The following is a 24,766-nucleotide window of genomic DNA, read 5'->3' as shown; positions in this document are numbered from 1 at the left end:
GGAGAGGAGGGGAGGAGAGGTGAGAGGAAAGGAGAGGTGAGGGGGAGGAGAGAGGGGAGAGGAGGGAAGGAAACTGTAGAAATAATGGAAACGAGGGGAGAGGTGAGGAGAATAGGGGACGGGAGAGGAAAGGAGGAGAGGGAAGGGGAGGGGAGGAGAGAGATGAGGTGAGGAAAGGAGAGGAATGGAGGGGAGGGGAGGGGAGGGGAGGGGAGAGGAGAGTTGAGGGGAAATCTCTTCCTAACTAGTGCACGGCTGGGTGGAGATTGTAAAGTAGAACTAGTGGAATGTTTTAAAAGGGAGTTGTCTACCATGGCGATGTCCTAAACCAAGTGTTCCCACTCTGCTACAGACAGCAGCATTTAGCACTGCTACTGCTGCTACCACTGCAGAGGCTGCTACAGACAGCAGCATTTAGCACTGCTACTGCTGCTACCACTGCAGAGGCTGCCTCAAACACTGGCAAGCTGTGGCTCTGGGAGTGACTGAGTGTGTGTGAGCGAGAGAGAGAGAGAGAAAGAAAGAGACTGCTACAGACAGCAGCATTTAGCACTGCTACTGCTGCTACCACTGCAGAGGCTGCCTGCTACCACTGCAGAGGCTGTGTGTGTGTGTGTGTGTGTGTGTGTGTGTGTGTGTGTGTGTGTGTGTGTGTGTGTGTGTGTGTGTGTGTGTGTGTGTGTGTGTGTGTGAGAGAGAGACTGCAGCAGCAGAAGTGTGATCCCCGTCCCTGACTGAGTGGTTGCCTAGTAACAGCATCTCCACCGGCTCAACAAGCTGAAGGACATCTGGGGGACACACTACACACCCAGTTTCATGAGGAAGTGCATCGATGTCGTCGCCCCCGCAGTTGACCGTACGTACATATCCCAACCAGAAGCCATGGATTACAGGCAACACACTACACACCCAGTTTCATGAGGAAGTGCATCGATGTCGTCGCCCCCGCAGTTGACCGTACGTACATATCCCAACCAGAAGCCATGGATTACAGGCAACACACTACACACCCAGTTTCATGAGGAAGTGCATCGATGTCGTCGCCCCCGCAGTTGACCGTACGTACATATCCCAACCAGAAGCCATGGATTACAGGCAACACACTACACACCCAGTTTCATGAGGAAGTGCATCGATGTCGTCGCCCCCGCAGTTGACCGTACGTACATATCCCAACCAGAAGCCATGGATTACAGGCAACACACTACACACCCAGTTTCATGAGGAAGTGCATCGATGTCGTCGCCCCCGCAGTTGACCGTACGTACATATCCCAACCAGAAGCCATGGATTACAGTTTCATGAGGAAGTGCATCGATGTCGTCGCCCCCGCAGTTGACCGTACGTACATATCCCAACCAGAAGCCATGGATTACAGGCAACGTCCGCACTGAGCTAAACGGCTAGAGATGCCAACTAACCCAGACGTTTATCAGAAATCCCACTACGCCCTCACTCTTGAACAAAAGGAACACCTACGTGAGAATGGTGTTCATTGACTACAGCTCAGCGTCCAACACCAGGACGTGCTCAGTCCCCTCCTGTACTCTCTGTTCACCCACGACTCCAACACCAGGACGTGCTCAGTCCCCTCCGGTACTCCCTGTTCACCCACGACTACGTGGCCAGGCACGACTCCAACACCAGGACGTGGTCAGTCCCCTCCGGTACTCCCTGTTCACCCACGACTACGTGGCCAGGCACGACTCCAACACCAGGACGTGCTCAGTTCCCTCCGGTACTCCCTGTTCACCCACGACTACGTGGCCAGGCACGACTCCAACACCAGGACGTGGTCAGTTCCCTCCGGTACTCCCTGTTCACCCACGACTCCAACACCAGGACGTGGTCAGTCCCCTCCGGTACTCCCTGTTCACCCACGACTACGTGGCCAGGCACGACTCCAACACCAGGACGTGCTCAGTCCCCTCCTGTACTCCCTGTTCACCCACGACTCCAACACCAGGACGTGGTCAGTCCCCTCCGGTACTCCCTGTTCACCCACGACTACGTGGCCAGGCACGACTCCAACACCAGGACGTGCTCAGTCCCCTCCTGTACTCCCTGTTCACCCACGACTACGTGGCCACCCACGACTCCAACACCAGGATGTGCTCAGTCCCCTCCGGTACTCCCTGTTCACCCACGACTACGTGGCCAGGCACGACTCCAACACCAGGACGTGCTCAGTCCCCTCCTGTACTCCCTGTTCACCCGCGACTACGTGGCCAGGCACGACTCCAACACCAGGACGTGGTCAGTCCCCTCCGGTACTCCCTGTTCACCCACGACTACGTGGCCAGGCACGACTCAAAACACCATCAGTTTGCCGACCACACAACGGTGGTAAGCCTGATCACCGACGACAATGAAACCGCCTACAGGGAGGAGGTCAAAGGCCATGCAGTGTGGTGCCAGGACAACAACCTCTCCCTCCACGTCAGCAAGACAAATGAGCTAAATCGTGGACTACAGGAAACGGAGGTCTGAACATTCACATCGAACAGGGCTGTAGTGGAGCAGGTCGAGAGTTTCAAGTTCCTCGCTGTTGAAAAGTGTTTCATCATGTAATATTTTTTTATTGTATATAACTTCCTTAATGTTACAGTTATAGAGCCTGTCTCCATGATAGCAGAGCAGTGGGTTAGCATTAGCCAGTTAGCTATAGAGCCTGTCTCCATGATAGCCTTAGTAGAGCAGTGGGTTAGCATTAGCCAGTTAGCTATAAAGCCTGTCTCCATGATAGCCTTAGTAGAGCAGTGGGTTAGCATTAGCCAGTTAGCTATAGAGCCTGTCTCCATGATAGTAGAGCAGTGGGTTAGCATTAGCCAGCTAGCTATAGAGCCTGTCTCCATGATAGCAGAGCAGTGGGTTAGCATTAGCTAGTTAGCTATAGAGCCTGTCTCCACGATAGCCTTAGTAGAGCAGTGGGTTAGCATTAGCTAGTTAGCTATAGAGCCTGTCTCCATGATAGCAGAGCAGTGGGTTAGCATTAGCCAGTTAGCTATAGAGCCTGTCTCCACGATAGCCTTAGTAGAGCAGTGAGTTAGCATTAGCCAGTTAGCTATAGAGCCTGTCTCCATGATAGCAGAGCAGTGGGTTAGCATTAGCCAGTTAGCTATAGAGCCTGTCTCCATGATAGCAGAGCAGTGGGTTAGCATTAGCCAGTTAGCTATAGAGCCTGTCTCCACGATAGCCTTAGTAGAGCAGTGAGTTAGCATTAGCCAGTTAGCTATAGAGCCTGTCTCCATGATAGCAGAGCAGTGGGTTAGCATTAGCCAGTTAGCTATAGAGCCTGTCTCCATGATAGCAGAGCAGTGGGTTAGCATTAGCCAGTTAGCTATAGTGCCTGTCTCCACGGTAGCAGAGCAGTGGGTTAGCATTAGCCAGTTAGCTATAGAGCCTGTCTCCATGATAGCAGAGCAGTGGGTTAGCATTAGCCAGTTAGCTATAGAGCCTGTCTCCATGATAGCAGAGCAGTGGGTTAGCATTAGCCAGTTAGCTATAGAGCCTGTCTCCATGATAGCAGAGCAGTGGGTTAGCATTAGCTAAGACAGACAAAAGGGAGGGAGAGAGAAGGAGCGGATGAATAAAGACAGTGAAATATCACACCCGTGTGGCAACAGCTAGAGGATGGGCATGAGTGTGTGTGTGTGTGTGTGTGTGTGTGTGTGTGTGTGTGTGTGTGTGTGTGTGTGTGTGTGTGTGTGTGTGTGTGTGTGTGTGACAGACAGAGAGGACTAGGTTGTGACTGAGCAGGAGGAGTGGTGTGTGTATGAGAGAGAGTGTGTATATTCAGTGTGTCAGACTCTGTATCCCTGCATTCTTTCCCAGTATTTTTCATTCATTCCGTCTCTCATCCTTTCCTCTGATTCAGATTTCCACTCCCTTCCTCTCTGCAGGCTGCAACAGCCCTTATAAGGAAATAGATGACTTTTACACAAAATCTGATTGGGGGAGCTGCTGTGGAAGAGGGGAGGAGGGAGAGAGGGGAGTTGGGAGGAGGGAGAGAGGGGAGTTGGCTCTCTGGAATTAAATGTACTGTCAGAGCACATGGTCTGGGGGAAAGAGGTACTGTCAGAGCACATGGTCTGGGGAAAGAGGTACTGTCAGAGCACATGGTCTGGGGAAAGAGGTACTGTCAGAGCACATGGTCTGGGGGAAAGAGGTACTGTCAGAGCACATGGTCTGGGGAAAGAGGTACTGTCAGAGCACATGGTCTGGGGAAAGAGGTACTGTCAGAGCACATGGTCTGGGGAAAGAGGTACTGTCAGAGCACATGGTCTGGGGAAAGAGGTACTGTCAGAGCACATGGTCTGGTGAAAGAGGTACTGTCAGAGCACATGGTCTGGGGGAAAGAGGTACTGTCTGGGGAAAGAGGTATGTCAGAGCACATGGTCTGGGGAAAGAGGTACTGTCAGAGCACATGGTCTGGGGGAAAGAGGTACTGTCAGAGCACATGGTCTGGGGAAAGAGGTACTGTCAGAGCACATGGTCTGGGGGAAAGAGGTACTGTCAGAGCACATGGTCTGGGGAAAGAGGTACTGTCAGAGCACATGGTCTGGGGGAAAGAGGTACTGTCAGAGCACATGGTCTGGGGGAAGAGGTACTGTCTGGGGAAAGAGGTATGTCAGAGCACATGGTCTGGGGAAAGAGGTACTGTCAGAGCACATGGTCTGGGGGAAAGAGGTACTGTCAGAGCACATGGTCTGGGGAAAGAGGTACTGTCAGAGCACATGGTCTGGGGAAAGAGGTACGGTCAGAGCACATGGTCTGGGGGAAAGAGGTACTGTCAGAGCACATGGTCTGGGGGAAAGAGGTACTGTCAGAGCACATGGTCTGGGGAAAGAGGTACGGTCAGAGCACATGGTCTGGGGAAAGAGGTACTGTCAGAGCACATGGTCTGGGGGAAAGAGGTACTGTCAGAGCACATGGTCTGGGGAAAGAGGTACTGTCAGAGCACATGGTCTGGGGGAAGAGGTACTGTCAGAGCACATGGTCTGGGGGAAAGAGGTACTGTCAGAGCACATGGTCTGGGGAAAGAGGTACTGTCAGAGCACATGGTCTGGGGGAAGAGGTACTGTCAGAGCACATGGTCTGGGGGAAAGAGGTACTGTCAGAGCACATGGTCTGGGGAAAGAGGTACTGTCAGAGCACATGGTCTGGGGGAAAGAGGTACGGTCAGAGCACATGGTCTGGGGGAAGAGGTACTGTCTGGGGGAAAGAGGTACTGTCAGAGCACATGGTCTGGGGGAAGAGGTACTGTCTGGGGGAAAGAGGTACTGTCAGAGCACATGGTCTGGGGAAAGAGGTACTGTCTGGGGGAAAGAGGTACTGTCAGAGCACATGGTCTGGGGGAAAGAGGTACTGTCAGAGCACATGGTCTGGGGAAAGAGGTACTGTCAGAGCACATGGTCTGGGGGAAAGAGGTACTGTCAGAGCACATGGTCTGGGGAAAGAGGTACGATTTGTTAATCTTTATTTAACTTGGCAAGTCAGTTAAGAACAAATTCTTACTTACAATGACGGCCTACCGGGGAACAGTGGGTTAACTGCCTTGTTCAGGGGCAGAACGACAGATTTATACCTTGTCAGCTCTGGGATTCAATCTTGCAACGTTTCGGTTACTAGTCCAACGCTCTAACCACGAGGCTAACTGCTGCCCTACAAATCTCATAACCACATGTGGAAAACTGTGTGTGTGTGTGTGTGTGTGTGTGTGTGTGTGTGTGTGTGTGTGTGTGTGTGTGTGTGTGTGTGTGTGTGTGTGTGTGTGTGTCGGTCAGACAGAAACAAGGGAAGAGAATCTGGGTCAAACATGATCTGAAACACATTTGACATGGAGGGAAAATTGGTTTTCAGCCAATGGGAGGGCAGGATTAGAAGGGCGGGGCATGAGAGTAGTATTGAGTCAGGGACCCCCCTCCCCATTGGTTCATTTGGGAACAGCTCGTCACCTTCCCTGATTATCATCTGTTGTCAAACACATCTCAAAAAGACGATTCTCTTCCTAATTAGTGATGCAGTGATTTCTACTAGATGAAAAACCCTCTAAATGAGTTTTACATCCTGGCATTTAAAAGCACTCCACTATCTACATCCTGGCATTTAAAAGCACTCCACTATTTATATTCCACATACAATAAAGTGTAATATTTTCACGTTACCAAATTACCTGCTATTTAGAGCACAAATACGGGTATTCAGACATGGTGTGTGTGTGTGTGTGTGTGTGTGTGTATTTAGCCCCAGGAATGCAGTGTGACACACTGAGGAGGAGGAGGAGGAGGGAGAGAGAGATGGAGGGAGGGAGGAAGACTTAGATCAGTCATGGAGCTTTGTCTCCATCTACAGGACAGAGGACAGAACTACAGGACAGATCAACTACAGTTGAAGTCGGAAGTTTACACACACTTAGGTTGGAGTCATTAAAACTCGTTTTTCAACCACTCCACACATTTCTTGTTAACAAACTATAGTTTTGGAAAGTCGGTTAGGACATCTACTTTGTGCATGACACAGGTAATCTTTCCAACAATTGTTTACAGACAGATTATTTCACTTATAATTCACTGTATCACAATTCCAGTGGGTCAGAAGTTTACATACACTAAGTTGAGTGTGCCTTTAAACAGCTTGGAAAATTCCAGAAAATTATGTCACGGCTTTAGAAGCTTCCGATAGGCTAATTGACATCATTTGAGTTAATTGGAGATGTACCTGTGGATCTATTTCAAGGCCTACCTTCAAACTCAGTGCCTCTTTGCTTGACATGATGGGAAAATCAAAAGAAATCAGCCAAGACCCTCAGAAAACAAATTTGTAGACTTCCACAAGTCTGGTTCATCTGGGTCAAACATGATCTCGCTATTTAACTTTGTGTCGATTTGTGATAAGAACGCCTCTGTGATGAAATGTAGAATCAAAGTGGAAGGGACAATCCCTGGTTTTCAGATAGCAGAATTAACTAGAAAGAGAGAAACATCTCTTGTGGCTCAAGACGTACAAATGCTCCTGTTGACTGGGCCTCCTTCAGAGCCCTAAGAAATTACATGTACAGGTCTGATCAGGAAATCCAAATCAGAGGACTCTTTAAATGCAGTCCACAGAGAACCTATAACATCCCTACCAAGTTCAGGAAGCTAATCAGAAGACTCTTTAAATGCAGTCCACAGAGAACCTAAAACATCCCTACCAAGATCAGGAAGCTAATCAGAAGACTCTTTAAATGCAGTCCACAGAGAACCTAAAACATCCCTACCAAGTTCAGGAAGCTAATCAGAAGACTCTTTAAATGCAGTCCACAGAGAACCTAAAACATCCCTACCAAGTTCAGGAAGCTAATCAAATCAGTGTCAGGTTTTAATGTGGCCTTCCAGACCGTTTAATGATGGCTTCTAATGAAGTGAAGGATGAAGCCGATACTGTAGGGGGGGTTTAAAACAAAAACTTCATATCTGCTGCTTCAGTTTGTTGATAATGGTGGGAACCCAGGCCTCTAATGTTGATAATGGTGGGAACCCAGGCCTCTAATGTTGATAATGGTGGGAACCCAGGCCTCTAATGTTGATAATGGTAGGAACCCAGGCCTCTAATGTTGATAATGGTGGGAACCCAGGCCTCTAATGTTGATAATGGTGGGAACCCAGGCCTCTAATGTTGATAATGGTGGGAACCCAGGCCTCTAATGTTGATAATGGTGGGAACCCAGGCCTCTAATGTTGATAATGGTGGGAACCCAGGCCTCTAATGTTGATAATGGTGGGAACCCAGGCCTCTAATGTTGATAATGGTGGGAACCCAGGCCTCTAATGTTGATAATGGTGGGAACCCAGGCCTCTAATGTTGATAATGGTGGGAACCCAGGCCTCTAATGTTGATAATGGTGGGAACCCAGGCCTCTAATGTTGATAATGGTGGGAACCCAGGCCTCTAATGTTGATAATGGTGGGAACCCAGGCCTCTAATGTTGATAATGGTGGGAACCCAGGCCTCTAATGTTGATAATGGTGGGAACCCAGGCCTCTAATGTTGATAATGGTGGGAACCCAGGCCTCTAATGTTGATAATGGTGGGAACCCAGGCCTCTAATGTTGATAATGGTGGGAACCCAGGCCTCTAATGTTGATAATGGTGGGAACCCAGGCCTCTAATGTTGATAATGGTGGGAACCCAGGCCTCTAATGTTGATAATGGTGGGAACCCAGGCCTCTAATGTTGATAATGGTAGGAACCCAGGCCTCTAATGTTGATAATGGTGGGAACCCAGGCCTCTAATGTTGATAATGGTGGGAACCCAGGCCTCTAATGTTGATAATGGTGGGAACCCAGGCCTCTAATGTTGATAATGGTGGGAACCCAGGCCTCTAATGTTGATAATGGTGGGAACCCAGGCCTCTAATGTAAACTCTGTTACAGTCAACTATGATATATGTCAACCATTTTAACTTTGAGGCTGTTTCTTATGCTGAGGTCTATAAAGCACTAAAAGGCTATAGACACTCTACAAGGCTGCTGGTCCAGACAACCTGGACCCCCTCCCTGTTAAAGACAGCACCCAGTCAAAAGCATAGACACTCTACAAGGCTGCAGGTCCAGACAACCTGGACCCCCTCCCTCTTAAAGACAGCACCCAGTCAAAAGCATAGACACTCTACAAGGCTGCAGGTCCAGACAACCTGGACCCCCTCCCGCTTAAAGACAGCACCCAGTCAAAAGCATAGACACTCTACAAGGCTGCTGGTCCAGACAACCTGGACCCCCTCCCTCTTAAAGACAGCACCCAGTCAAAAGGCCATAGACACTCTACAAGGCTGCAGGTCCAGACAACCTGGACCCCCTCCCTGTTAAAGACAGCACCCAGTCAAAAGCATAGACACTCTACAAGGCTGCTGGTCCAGACAACCTGGACCCCCTCCCTCTTAAAGACAGCACCCAGTCAAAAGGCTATAGACACTCTACAAGGCTGCTGGTCCAGACAACCTGGACCCCCTCCCTGTTAAAGACAGCACCCAGTCAAAAGGCTATAGACACTCTACAAGGCTGCAGGTCCAGACAACCTGGACCCCCTCCCTCTTAAAGACAGCACCCAGTCAAAAGGCTATAGACACTCTACAAGGCTGCAGGTCCAGACAACCTGGACCCCCTCCCTCTTAAAGACAGCACCCAGTCAAAAGGCTATAGACACTCTACAAGGCTGCAGGTCCAGACCCCCTCCCTCTTAAAGACAACACCCAGTCAAAAGGCTATAGACACTCTACAAGGCTGCAGGTCCAGACAACCTGGACCCCCTCCCTCTTAAAGACAGCACCCAGTCAAAAGGCTATAGACACTCTACAAGGCTGCAAGTCCAGATCCCCTCCTTCTTAAAGACAGCACCCAGTCAAAAGGCTATAGACACTATAAAGGCTGCTGGTCCAGACAACCTGGACCCCCTCCCTCTTAAAGACAGCACCCAGTCAAAAGGCTATAGACACTCTACAAGGCTGCAGGTCCAGACCCCCTCCCTCTTAAAGACAGCACCCAGTCAAAAGGCTATAGACACTCTACAAGGCTGCAGGTCCAGACAACCTGGACCCCCTCCCTGTTAAAGACAGCACCCAGTCAAAAGGCTATAGACACTCTACAAGGCTGCTGGTCCAGACAACCTGGACCCCCTCCCTCTTAAAGACAGCACCCAGTCAAAAGCATAGACACTCTACAAGGCTGCTGGTCCAGACAACCTGGACCCCCTCCCTCTTAAAGACAGCACCCAGTCAAAAGCATAGACACTCTACAAGGCTGCTGGTCCAGACAACCTGGACCCCCTCCCTGTTAAAGACAGCACCCAGTCAAAAGGCTATAGACACTCTACAAGGCTGCAAGTCCAGACAACCTGGACCCCCTCCCTCTTAAAGACAGCACCCAGTCAAAAGGCTATAGACACTCTACAAGGCTGCTGGTCCAGACAACCTGGACCCCCTCCCTCTTAAAGACAGCACCCAGTCAAAAGCATAGACACTCTACAAGGCTGCTGGTCCAGACAACCTGGACCCCCTCCCTCTTAAAGACAGCACCCAGTCAAAAGGCCATAGACACTCTACAAGGCTGCAGGTCCAGACCCCCTCCCTCTTAAAGACAACACCCAGTCAAAAGGCTATAGACACTTTACAAGGCTGCAGGTCCAGACAACCTGGACCCCCTCCCTCTTAAAGACAACACCCAGTCAAAAGCATAGACACTCTACAAGGCTGCTGGTCCAGACAACCTGGACCCCCTCCCTGTTAAAGACAGCACCCAGTCAAAAGCATAGACACTATAAAGGCTGCAGGTCCAGACAACCTGGACCCCCTCCCTCTTAAAGACAGCACCCAGTCAAAAGCATAGACACTATAAAGGCTGCAGGTCCAGACAACCTGGACCCCCTCCCTCTTAAAGACAGCACCCAGTCAAAAGGCTATAGACACTCTACAAGGCTGCAGGTCCAGACAACCTGGACCCCCTCCCTCTTAAAGACAGCACCCAGTCAAAAGCATAGACACTCTACAAGGCTGCAGGTCCAGACAACCTGGACCCCCTCCCTGTTAAAGACAGCACCCAGTCAAAAGCATAGACACTCTACAAGGCTGCTGGTCCAGACAACCTGGACCCCCTCCCTGTTAAAGACAGCACCCAGTCAAAAGGCTATAGACACTCTACAAGGCTGCAGGTCCAGACCCCCTCCCTCTTAAAGACAGCACCCAGTCAAAAGCATAGACACTCTACAAGGCTGCTGGTCCAGACAACCTGGACCCCCTCCCTCTTAAAGACAGCACCCAGTCAAAAGGCTATAGACACTCTACAAGGCTGCAGGTCCAGACAACCTGGACCCCCTCCCTCTTAAAGACAGCACCCAGTCAAAAGGCTATAGGTCCAGACAACCTGGACCCCCCTCCCTCTTAAAGACAGCACCCAGTCAAAAGCATAGACACTCTACAAGGCTGCAGGTCCAGACAACCTGGACCCCCCTCCCTCTTAAAGACAGCACCCAGTCAAAAGGCTATAGACACTCTACAAGGCTGCAGGTCCAGACCCCCTCCCTCTTAAAGACAGCACCCAGTCAAAAGGCTATAGACACTCTACAAGGCTGCAGGTCCAGACAACCTGGACCCCCTCCCTCTTAAAGACAGCACCCAGTCAAAAGGCTATAGACACTCTACAAGGCTGCAGGTCCAGACAACCTGGACCCCCTCCCTCTTAAAGACAGCACCCAGTCAAAAGGCTATAGACACTCTACAAGGCTACAGGTCCAGACAACCTGGACCCCCTCCCTCTTAAAGACAGCACCCAGTCAAAAGCATAGACACTCTACAAGGCTGCAGGTCCAGACAACCTGGACCCCCTCCCTCTTAAAGACAGCACCCAGTCAAAAGGCTATAGACACTCTACAAGGCTGCTGGTCCAGATCCCCTCCCTCTTAAAGACAACACCCAGTCAAAAGGCTATAGACACTCTACAAGGCTGCTGGTCCAGATCCCCTCCCTCTTAAAGACAGCACCCAGTCAAAAGGCTATAGACACTCTACAAGGCTGCAGGTCCAGATCCCCTCCCTCTTAAAGACAGCACCCAGTCAAAAGGCTATAGACACTCTACAAGGCTGCAGGTCCAGATCCCCTCCCTCTTAAAGACAGCACCCAGTCAAAAGCATAGACACTCTACAAGGCTGCAGGTCCAGACAACCTGGACCCCCTCCCTGTTAAAGACAGCACCCAGTCAAAAGCATAGACACTCTACAAGGCTGCTGGTCCAGACAACCTGGACCCCCTCCCTCTTAAAGACAGCACCCAGTCAAAAGCATAGACACTTTACAAGGCTGCAGGTCCAGACAACCTGGACCCCCTCCCTGTTAAAGACAGCACCCAGTCAAAAGCATAGACACTTTACAAGGCTGCAGGTCCAGACAACCTGGACCCCCTCCCTCTTAAAGACAGCACCCAGTCAAAAGGCTATAGACACTCTACAAGGCTGCAGGTCCAGACAACCTGGACCCCCTCCCTGTTAAAGACAGCACCCAGTCAAAAGCATAGACACTTTACAAGGCTGCAGGTCCAGATCCCCTCCCTCTTAAAGACAGCAGCTGGTATTATTACTGAACCTGTAGCTCACATTTTCAACGTGAGTCTCTTGACCAAATCCATACCCAGCATTTAGAAATCAGCTGATGTCCTCCCACTGCTAAAGGGTGGAGATCCCTCAGGTGGTAATAACTATCGTTCTATCTCTAAACTCCCTATCCTGGCCCAAAGTCTATGAACCCCTAGTGAGCTCCCCATCCTGGACAAAGTCTATGAACCCCTAGTGAACTCTCTATCCTGGCCCAAAGTCTATGAACCCCTAGTGAACTCTCTATCCTGGCCAAAGTCTATAAACCCCTAGTGAACTCTCTATCCTGGACAAAGTCTATGAACCCCTAGTGAACTCTCTATCCTGGCCCAAAGTCTATGAACCCCTAGTGGACTCTCTATCCTGGACAAAGTCTATGAACCCCTAGTGAACTCTCTATCCTGGCCCAAAGTCTATGAACCCCTAGTGAACTCTCTATCCTGGACAAAGTCTATGAACCCCTAGTGGACTATCTATCCTGGACAAAGTCTATGAACCCCTAGTGAACTCTCTATCCTGGCCCAAAGTCTATGAACCCCTAGTGGACTATCTATCCTGGACAAAGTCTATGAACCCCTAGTGAACTCTCTATCCTGGACAGACTTCTCTTCTCATCTTAGCTACTGTTGTATCAATATGTTTTGAGCATGACAGTTTTTACAATCCAGGGTTAATCCAAGCAGTTTAGTCTCCTCAATTTCCACATTAATTCATTACGAGATGTAGTTGAGCTTTAGGGTTTAGTGAATGATGCGGAGGGCGTTAGTTAACGTGGCCAATTTGTTTCCTATCTCACGTGATTTATACGTCAACTAAGGGATAAGTAATCCTACACGTGTGTCAACTCACCTTCCGACAGCGAGGGTTGGGGCAGCTGAACAGAGATACGCCTTTATCCAACAACGCTGGGAAGTTACAGGACGGACAACTGGAGACAAAAGACAGGTCAGAACATTCTAGAAACCATTTCTGGAACACACACAGACAAGACAGCAGGGAGGAATATCAACAGAGATCCTATTAAAATGACAAGAGGTCATAAACCTTCAAAGTTCCAGAATGGTGGTGAAAAATGGCGGCCATCTTGGTCAGGGAGAAATCCAAACAAGTCTAATTTTGGAATGAATGGCGGCCATCTTGGTCAGGGAGAAATCCAAACAAGTCTAATTTTGGAATTAATGGCGGCCATCTTGGTAAGGGAGAAATCCAAACCAGTCTAATTTACAATGAATGGTGGCCATCTTGGTACATCGTCATTATTTACAAGGTAACGGGCGAGCTTACAGAAAATATCGGACTGCCACAGAGTGACTAAATAAAAAGCAGGTCATTCAAAAACCAGAGAATTGTATCGTGTTTTCTCACGGGAAGATTTGGACGCGGTCGCTGTGGCAGCAGTCCGGTAACCGTAACAAAGGAAGACGCGACAGTCGCAAGAGACTTAAATTTTTCTTTTTGTGTCCGTGTGAGCAAAAGGAAACTGACAAGTAGCAGTTACGGACATTCCATCGGAGTATAAATTAAAATGTCGTTTTGAGCAGCGACACTTTCTAATTGTCGACAGACATGTCATTAGACCAGGTATAAAACAGACCTTAAGTCCTATCACCAACCGGTTACAGCCAGTCTACAGACATGTCGATAGACCAGGTATAAACAGGCTCTAAGTCCTATCACCAACCGGTTACAGCCAGTCTACAGACATGTCGATAGACCAGGTATAAAACAGACCTTAAGTCCTATCACCAACCGGTTACAGCCAGTCTACAGACATGTCTATAGACCAGGTATAAAACAGACCTTAAGTCCTATCACCAACCGGTTACAGCCAGTCTACAGACATGTCGATAGACCAGGTATAAAACAGACCTTAACACCAACCGGTTACAGCCAGTCTACAGACATGTCGATAGACCAGGTATAAAACAGACCTTAAGTCCTATCACCAACCGGTTACAGCCAGTCTACAGACATGTCTATAGACCAGGTATAAAACAGACCTTAACACCAACCGGTTACAGCCAGTCTACAGACATGTCGATAGACCAGGTATAAAACAGACCTTAAGTCCTATCACCAACCGGTTACAGCCAGTCTACAGACATGTCTATAGACCAGGTATAAAACAGACCTTAAGTCCTATCACCAACCGGTTACAGCCAGTCTACAGACATGTCGATAGACCAGGTATAAAACAGACCTTAAGTCCTATCACCAACCGGTTACAGCCAGTCTACAGACATGTCAATAGACCAGGTATAAAACAGACCTTAAGTCCTATCACCAACCGGTTACAGCCAGTCTACAGACATGTTGATAGACCAGATATAGAACAGACCTTAAGTCCTATCACCAACCGGTTACAGCCAGTCTACAGACATGTCGATAGACCAGGTATAAAACAGACCTTAAGTCCTATCACCAACCGGTTACAGCCAGTCTACAGACATGTCGATAGACCAGGTATAAAACAGACCTTAAGTCCTATTACCAACCGGTTACAGCCAGTCTACAGACATGTCGATAGACCAGGTATAAAACAGACCTTAAGTCCTATCACCAACCGGTTACAGCCAGTCTACAGACATGTTGATAGACCAGATATAGAACAGACCTTAAGTCCTATCACCAACCGGTTACAGCCAGTCTACAGACATGTCGATAGACCAGGTATAAAACAGACCTTAAGTCCTGTCACCAACCGGTTACAGCCAGTCTACAGACATGTCGATAGACCAGGTATAAAACAGACCTTAAGTCCTATCACCAACCGGTTACAGCCAGTCTACAGACATGTCGATAGACCAGGTATAGAACAGACCTTAAGTCCTATCACCAACCGGTTACAGCCAGTCTACAGACATGTCGATAGACCAGGTATAAAACAGGCCTTAAGTCCTATCACCAACCGGTTACAGCCAGTCTACAGACATGTCGATAGACCAGGTATAAAACAGACCTTAAGTCCTATCACCAACCGGTTACAGCCAGTCTACAGACATGTCGATAGACCAGGTATAAAACAGGCCTTAACACCAACCGGTTACAGCCAGTCTACAGACATGTCGATAGACCAGGTATAAAACAGGCCTTAACACCAACCGGTTACAGCCAGTCTACAGACATGTCGATAGACCAGGTAAAAAACAGGCCTTAACACCAACCGGTTACAGCCAGTCTACAGACATGTCGATAGACCAGGTATAAAACAGGCCTTAACACCAACCGGTTACAGCCAGTCTACAGACATGTCGATAGACCAGGTACAAACAGGCCTTAAGTCCTGTCACCAACCGGTTACAGCCAGTCTACAGACATGTCCATAGACCAGGTATAAAACAGGCCTTAAGTCCTGTCACCAACCGGTTACAGCCAGTCTACAGACATGTCCATAGACCAGGTATAAAACAGGCCTTAAGTCCTGTCACCAACCGGTTACAGCCAGTCTACAGACATGTCCATAGACCAGGTATAAAACAGACCTTAAGTCCTATCACCAACCGGTTACAGCCAGTCTACAGACATGTCGATAGACCAGGTATAAAACAGGCCTTAAGTCCTATCACCAACCGGTTACAGCCAGTCTACAGACATGTCGATAGACCAGGTATAAAACAGACCATAAGTCCTATCACCAACCGGTTACAGCCAGTCTACAGACATGTCGATAGACCAGGTATAAACAGGCTCTAAGTCCTATCACGAACCGGTTACAGCCAGTCTACAGACATGTCGATAGACCAGGTATAAAACAGGCCTTAAGTCCTATCACCAACCGGTTACAGCCAGTCTACAGACATGTCGATAGACCAGGTATAAAACAGACCATAAGTCCTATCACCAACCGGTTACAGCCAGTCTACAGACATGTCGATAGACCAGGTATAAACAGGCTCTAAGTCCTATCACGAACCGGTTACAGCCAGTCTACAGACATGTCGATAGACCAGGTATAAAACAGACCTTAAGTCCTATCACCAACCGGTTACAGCCAGTCTACAGACATGTCGATAGACCAGGTATAAAACAGACCTTAAGTCCTATCACCAACCGGTTACAGCCAGTCTACAGACATGTCGATAGACCAGGTATAAAACAGACCTTATCACCAACCGGTTACAGCCAGTCTACAGACATGTCCATAGACCAGGTATAAAACAGACCTTAAGTCCTATCACCAACCGGTTACAGCCAGTCTACAGACATGTCTATAGACCAGGTATAAAACAGACCTTAAGTCCTATCACCAACCGGTTACAGCCAGTCTACAGACATGTCATTAGACCAGGTATAAAACAGACCTTAAGTCCTATCACCAACCGGTTACAGCCAGTCTACAGACATGTCGATAGACCAGGTATAAAACAGGCCTTAAGTCCTATCACCAACCGGTTACAGCCAGTCTACAGACATGTCGATAGACCAGGTATAAAACAGACCTTAAGTCCTATCACCAATTGGTTACAGCCAGTCTACAGACATGTCGATAGACCAGGTATAAAACAGGCCTTAAGTCCTATCACCAACCGGTTACAGCCAGTCTACAGACATGTCGATAGACCAGGTATAAAACAGACCTTAAGTCCTATCACCAACCGGTTACAGCCAGTCTACAGACATGTCGATAGACCAGGTATAAAACAGACCTTAAGTCCTATCACCAACCGGTTACAGCCAGTCTACAGACATGTCGATAGACCAGGTATAAAACAGACCTTAAGTCCTATCACCAACCGGTTACAGCCAGTCTACAGACATGTCGATAGACCAGGTATAAAACAGACCTTAAGTCCTATCACCAACCGGTTACAGCCAGTCTACAGACATGTCGATAGACCAGGTATAAAACAGGCCTTAAGTCCTATCACCAACCGGTTACAGCCAGTCTACAGACATGTCTATAGACCAGGTATAAAACAGGCCTTAAGTCCTGTCACCAACCGGTTACAGCCAGTCTACAGACATGTCTATAGACCAGGTATAAAACAGGCCTTAAGTCCTATCACCAACCGGTTACAGCCAGTCTACAGACATGTCTATAGACCAGGTATAAAACAGACCTTAAGTCCTATCACCAACCGGTTACAGCCAGTCTACAGACATGTCCATAGACCAGGTATAAAACAGACCTTAAGTCCTATCACCAACCGGTTACAGCCAGTCTACAGACATGTCGATAGACCAGGTATAAAACAGACCTTAAGTCCTATCACCAACCGGTTACAGCCAGTCTACAGACATGTCCATAGACCAGGTATAAAACAGGCCTTAAGTCCTATCACCAACCGGTTACAGCCAGTCTACAGACATGTCGATAGACCAGGTATAAAACAGACCTTAAGTCCTATCACCAACCGGTTACAGCCAGTCTACAGACATGTTGATAGACCAGGTATAAAACAGACCTTAAGTCCTATCACCAACCGGTTACAGCCAGTCTACAGACATGTCGATAGACCAGGTATAAAACAGACCTTAAGTCCTATCACCAACCGGTTACAGCCAGTCTACAGACATGTCGATAGACCAGGTATAAAACAGACCTTAACACCAACCGGTTACAGCCAGTCTACAGACATGTCGATAGACCAGGTATAAAACAGGCCTTAAGTCCTATCACCAACCGGTTACAGCCAGTCTACAGACATGTCGATAGACCAGGTATAAAACAGGCCTTAAGTCCTATCACCAACCGGTTACAGCCAGTCTACAGACATGTCGGTAGACCAGGTATAAAACAGACCTTAAGTCCTATCACCAACCGGTTACAGCCAGTCTACAGACATGTCGATAGACCAGGTATAAAACAGGCCTTAAGTCCTATCACCAACCGGTTACAGCCAGTCTACAGACATGTCGATAGACCAGGTATAAAACAGACCTTAAGTCCTATCACCAACCGGTTACAGCCAGTCTACAGACATGTCGATAGACCAGGTATAAAACAGGCCTTAAGTCCTATCACCAACCGGTTACAGCCAGTCTACAGACATGTCGATAGACCAGGTATAAAACAGACCTTAACACCAACCGGTTACAGCCAGTCTACAGACATGTCGATAGACCAGGTATAAAACAGACCTTAAGTCCTATCACCAACCGGTTACAGCCAGTCTACAGACATGTCGATAGACCAGGTATAAAACAGACCTTAAGTCCTATCACCAACCGGTTACAGCCAGTCTACAGACATGTTGATAGACCAGGTATAAAACAGGCCTTAAGTCCTGTCACCAACCGGTTACAGCCAGTCTACAGACATGTCGATAGACCAGGTATAAAACAGACCTTAAGTCCTATCACCAACCGGTTACAGCCAGTCTACAGACATGTCCATAGACCAGGTATAAAACAGACCTTAAGTCCTATCACCAACCGGTTACAGCCAGTCTACAGACATGTCTATAGACCAGGTATAAAACAGGCCTTAAGTCCTATCACCAACCGGTTACAGCCAGTCTACAGACATGTCGATAGACCAGGTATAAAACAGACCTTAACACCAACCGGTTACAGCCAGTCTACAGACATGTCGATAGACCAGGTATAAAACAGACCTTAAGTCCTATCACCAACCGGTTACAGCCAGTCTACAGACATGTCCATAGACCAGGTATAAAACAGGCCTTAAGTCCTATCACCAACCGGTTACAGCCAGTCTACAGACATGTCGATAGACCAGGTATAAAACAGACCTTAAGTCCTATCACCAACCGGTTACAGCCAGTCTACAGACATGTTGATAGACCAGGTATAAAACAGACCTTAAGTCCTATCACCAACCGGTTACAGCCAGTCTACAGACATGTCGATAGACCAGGTATAAAACAGACCTTAAGTCCTATCACCAACCGGTTACAGCCAGTCTACAGACATGTCGATAGACCAGGTATAAAACAGACCTTAACACCAACCGGTTACAGCCAGTCTACAGACATGTCGATAGACCAGGTATAAAACAGGCCTTAAGTCCTATCACCAACCGGTTACAGCCAGTCTACAGACATGTCGATAGACCAGGTATAAAACAGGCCTTAAGTCCTATCACCAACCGGTTACAGCCAGTCTACAGACATGTCGGTAGACCAGGTATAAAACAGACCTTAAGTCCTATCACCAACCGGTTACAGCCAGTCTACAGACATGTCGATAGACCAGGTATAAAACAGGCCTTAAGTCCTATCACCAACCGGTTACAGCCAGTCTACAGACATGTCGATAGACCAGGTATAAAACAGACCTTAAGTCCTATCACCAACCGGTTACAGCCAGTCTACAGACATGTCGATAGACCAGGTATAAAACAGGCCTTAAGTCCTATCACCAACCGGTTACAGCCAGTCTACAGACATGTCGATAGACCAGGTATAAAACAGACCTTAACACCAACCGGTTACAGCCAGTCTACAGACATGTCGATAGACCAGGTATAAAACAGACCTTAAGTCCTATCACCAACCGGTTACAGCCAGTCTACAGACATGTCGATAGACCAGGTATAAAACAGACCTTAAGTCCTATCACCAACCGGTTACAGCCAGTCTACAGACATGTTGATAGACCAGGTATAAAACAGGCCTTAAGTCCTGTCACCAACCGGTTACAGCCAGTCTACAGACATGTCGATAGACCAGGTATAAAACAGACCTTAAGTCCTATCACCAACCGGTTACAGCCAGTCTACAGACATGTCCATAGACCAGGTATAAAACAGACCTTAAGTCCTATCACCAACCGGTTACAGCCAGTCTACAGACATGTCGATAGACCAGGTATAAAACAGACCTTAAGTCCTATCATCAACCGGTTACAGCCAGTCTACAGACATGTCGATAGACCAGGTATAAAACAGACCTTAAGTCCTATCACCAACCGGTTACAGCCAGTCTACAGACATGTCGATAGACCAGGTATAAAACAGACCTTAAGTCCTATCACCAACCGGTTACAGCCAGTCTACAGACATGTCGATAGACCAGGTATAAAACAGACCTTAACACCAACCGGTTACAGCCAGTCTACAGACATGTCGATAGACCAGGTATAAAACAGACCTTAAGTCCTATCACCAACCGGTTACAGCCAGTCTACAGACATGTCGATAGACCAGGTATAAAACAGACCTTAAGTCCTATCACCAACCGGTTACAGCCAGTCTACAGACATGTCGATAGACCAGGTATAAAACAGGCCTTAAGTCCTATCACCAACCGGTTACAGCCAGTCTACAGACATGTCTATAGACCAGGTATAAAACAGACCTTAAGTCCTATCACCAACCGGTTACAGCCAGTCTACAGACATGTCAATAGACCAGGTATAAAACAGACCTTAAGTCCTATCACCAACCGGTTACAGCCAGTCTACAGACATGTCGATAGACCAGGTATAAAACAGACCTTAAGTCCTATCACCAACCGGTTACAGCCAGTCTACAGACATGTCGATAGACCAGGTATAAAACAGACCTTAACACCAACCGGTTACAGCCAGTCTACAGACATGTCGATAGACCAGGTATAAAACAGACCTTAAGTCCTATCACCAACCGGTTACAGCCAGTCTACAGACATGTCGATAGACCAGGTATAAAACAGACCTTAAGTCCTATCACCAACCGGTTACAGCCAGTCTACAGACATGTTGATAGACCAGGTATAAAACAGGCCTTAAGTCCTGTCACCAACCGGTTACAGCCAGTCTACAGACATGTCGATAGACCAGGTATAAAACAGACCTTAAGTCCTATCACCAACCGGTTACAGCCAGTCTACAGACATGTCCATAGACCAGGTATAAAACAGACCTTAAGTCCTATCACCAACCGGTTACAGCCAGTCTACAGACATGTCGATAGACCAGGTATAAAACAGACCTTAAGTCCTATCACCAACCGGTTACAGCCAGTCTACAGACATGTCGATAGACCAGGTATAAAACAGACCTTAAGTCCTATCACCAACCGGTTACAGCCAGTCTACAGACATGTCGATAGACCAGGTATAAAACAGACCTTAAGTCCTATCACCAACCGGTTACAGCCAGTCTACAGACATGTCGATAGACCAGGTATAAAACAGACCTTAACACCAACCGGTTACAGCCAGTCTACAGACATGTCGATAGACCAGGTATAAAACAGACCTTAAGTCCTATCACCAACCGGTTACAGCCAGTCTACAGACATGTCGATAGACCAGGTATAAAACAGACCTTAAGTCCTATCACCAACCGGTTACAGCCAGTCTACAGACATGTCGATAGACCAGGTATAAAACAGGCCTTAAGTCCTATCACCAACCGGTTACAGCCAGTCTACAGACATGTCGATAGACCAGGTATAAAACAGACCATAAGTCCTATCACCAACCGGTTACAGCCAGTCTACAGACATGTCGATAGACCAGGTATAAACAGGCTCTAAGTCCTATCACGAACCGGTTACAGCCAGTCTACAGACATGTCGATAGACCAGGTATAAAACAGACCTTAAGTCCTATCACCAACCGGTTACAGCCAGTCTACAGACATGTCGATAGACCAGGTATAAAACAGACCTTAAGTCCTATCACCAACCGGTTACAGCCAGTCTACAGACATGTCGATAGACCAGGTATAAAACAGTCATTATCACCAACCGGTTACAGCCAGTCTACAGACATGTCCATAGACCAGGTATAAAACAGACCTTAAGTCCTATCACCAACCGGTTACAGCCAGTCTACAGACATGTCTATAGACCAGGTATAAAACAGACCTTAAGTCCTATCACCAACCGGTTACAGCCAGTCTACAGACATGTCATTAGACCAGGTATAAAACAGACCTTAAGTCCTATCACCAACCGGTTACAGCCAGTCTACAGACATGTCGATAGACCAGGTATAAAACAGACCTTAAGTCCTATCACCAACCGGTTACAGCCAGTCTACAGACATGTCGATAGACCAGGTATAAAACAGGCCTTAAGTCCTATCACCAACCGGTTACAGCCAGTCTACAGACATGTCGATAGACCAGGTATAAAACAGACCTTAAGTCCTATCACCAACCGGTTACAGCCAGTCTACAGACATGTCGATAGACCAGGTATAAAACAGACCTTAAGTCCTATCACCAACCGGTTACAGCCAGTCTACAGACATGTCGATAGACCAGGTATAAAACAGGCCTTAAGTCCTATCACCAACCGGTTACAGCCAGTCTACAGACATGTCTATAGACCAGGTATAAAACAGGCCTTAAGTCCTGTCACCAACCGGTTACAGCCAGTCTACAGACATGTCTATAGACCAGGTATAAAACAGGCCTTAAGTCCTATCACCAACCGGTTACAGCCAGTCTACAGACATGTCTATAGACCAGGTATAAAACAGACCTTAAGTCCTATCACCAACCGGTTACAGCCAGTCTACAGACATGTCCATAGACCAGGTATAAAACAGACCTTAAGTCCTATCACCAACCGGTTACAGCCAGTCTACAGACATGTCGATAGACCAGGTATAAAACAGACCTTAAGTCCTATCACCAACCGGTTACAGCCAGTCTACAGACATGTCCATAGACCAGGTATAAAACAGGCCTTAAGTCCTATCACCAACCGGTTACAGCCAGTCTACAGACATGTTGATAGACCAGGTATAAAACAGACCTTAAGTCCTATCACCAACCGGTTACAGCCAGTCTACAGACATGTCGATAGACCAGGTATAAAACAGACCTTAAGTCCTATCACCAACCGGTTACAGCCAGTCTACAGACATGTCGATAGACCAGGTATAAAACAGACCTTAACACCAACCGGTTACAGCCAGTCTACAGACATGTCGATAGACCAGGTATAAAACAGGCCTTAAGTCCTATCACCAACCGTTTACAGCCAGTCTACAGACATGTCGATAGACCAGGTATAAAACAGGCCTTAAGTCCTATCACCAACCGGTTACAGCCAGTCTACAGACATGTCGATAGACCAGGTATAAAACAGGCCTTAAGTCCTATCACCAACCGGTTACAGCCAGTCTACAGACATGTTGATAGACCAGGTATAAAACAGACCTTAAGTCCTATCACCAACCGGTTACAGCCAGTCTACAGACATGTCGATAGACCAGGTATAAAACAGACCTTAAGTCCTATCACCAACCGGTTACAGCCAGTCTACAGACATGTCCATAGACCAGGTATAAAACAGACCTTAAGTCCTATCACCAACCGGTTACAGCCAGTCTACAGACATGTCGATAGACCAGGTATAAAACAGACCTTAAGTCCTATCACCAACCGGTTACAGCCAGTCTACAGACATGTCCATAGACCAGGTATAAAACAGGCCTTAAGTCCTATCACCAACCGGTTACAGCCAGTCTACAGACATGTTGATAGACCAGGTATAAAACAGACCTTAAGTCCTATCACCAACCGGTTACAGCCAGTCTACAGACATGTCGATAGACCAGGTATAAAACAGACCTTAAGTCCTATCACCAACCGGTTACAGCCAGTCTACAGACATGTCGATAGACCAGGTATAAAACAGACCTTAACACCAACCGGTTACAGCCAGTCTACAGACATGTCGATAGACCAGGTATAAAACAGGCCTTAAGTCCTATCACCAACCGTTTACAGCCAGTCTACAGACATGTCGATAGACCAGGTATAAAACAGGCCTTAAGTCCTATCACCAACCGGTTACAGCCAGTCTACAGACATGTCGATAGACCAGGTATAAAACAGGCCTTAAGTCCTATCACCAACCGGTTACAGCCAGTCTACAGACATGTTGATAGACCAGGTATAAAACAGACCTTAAGTCCTATCACCAACCGGTTACAGCCAGTCTACAGACATGTCGATAGACCAGGTATAAAACAGACCTTAAGTCCTATCACCAACCGGTTACAGCCAGTCTACAGACATGTCGATAGACCAGGTATAAAACAGACCTTAAGTCCTATCACCAACCGGTTACAGCCAGTCTACAGACATGTCGATAGACCAGGTATAAAACAGGCCTTAAGTCCTATCACCAACCGGTTACAGCCAGTCTACAGACATGTCTATAGACCAGGTATAAAACAGACCTTAAGTCCTATCACCAACCGGTTACAGCCAGTCTACAGACATGTCTATAGACCAGGTATAAACAGGCTCTAAGTCCTATCACCAACCGGTTACAGCCAGTCTACAGACATGTCGATAGACCAGGTATAAACAGGCTCTAAGTCCTATCACCAACCGGTTACAGCCAGTCTACAGACATGTCCATAGACCAGGTATAAAACAGACCTTAAGTCCTATCACCAACCGGTTACAGCCAGTCTACAGACATGTCTATAGACCAGGTATAAAACAGACCTTAAGTCCTATCACCAACCGGTTACAGCCAGTCTACAGACATGTCGATAGACCAGGTATAAAACAGACCATAAGTCCTATCACCAACCGGTTACAGCCAGTCTACAGACATGTCTATAGACCAGGTATAAACAGGCTCTAAGTCCTATCACCAACCGGTTACAGCCAGTCTACAGACATGTCGATAGACCAGGTATAAACAGGCTCTAAGTCCTATCACCAACCGGTTACAGCCAGTCTACAGACATGTCGATAGACCAGGTATAATACAGACCTTAAGTCC

The 24,766-nt window shown here is 47.7% G+C and overlaps 1 protein-coding gene across 3 annotated transcripts in view; it reads right to left on the bottom strand.

Moving 5' to 3' along the window:
- Positions 1–24,766, bottom strand: part of LOC129845796 (arginine-glutamic acid dipeptide repeats protein-like) — a 94,349-nt gene that overhangs the window by 12,628 nt on the left and 56,955 nt on the right. For all 3 annotated transcript variants that reach the window (XM_055913713.1, XM_055913716.1, XM_055913714.1), the window contains exon 13: positions 12,970–13,048. In XM_055913713.1, the coding sequence (XP_055769688.1) occupies positions 12,970–13,048 (79 nt within the window). The remainder of the gene's footprint in view (positions 1–12,969; positions 13,049–24,766) is intronic.

This window comes from Salvelinus fontinalis, unplaced genomic scaffold (genome assembly GCF_029448725.1).
Source record: "Salvelinus fontinalis isolate EN_2023a unplaced genomic scaffold, ASM2944872v1 scaffold_0369, whole genome shotgun sequence".
In the NCBI taxonomy this organism is placed as follows: domain Eukaryota; kingdom Metazoa; phylum Chordata; class Actinopteri; order Salmoniformes; family Salmonidae; genus Salvelinus; species Salvelinus fontinalis.
Note: the sequence above shows the minus strand (reverse complement) of the source record. Positions and strands in the feature narration are given on the sequence as shown.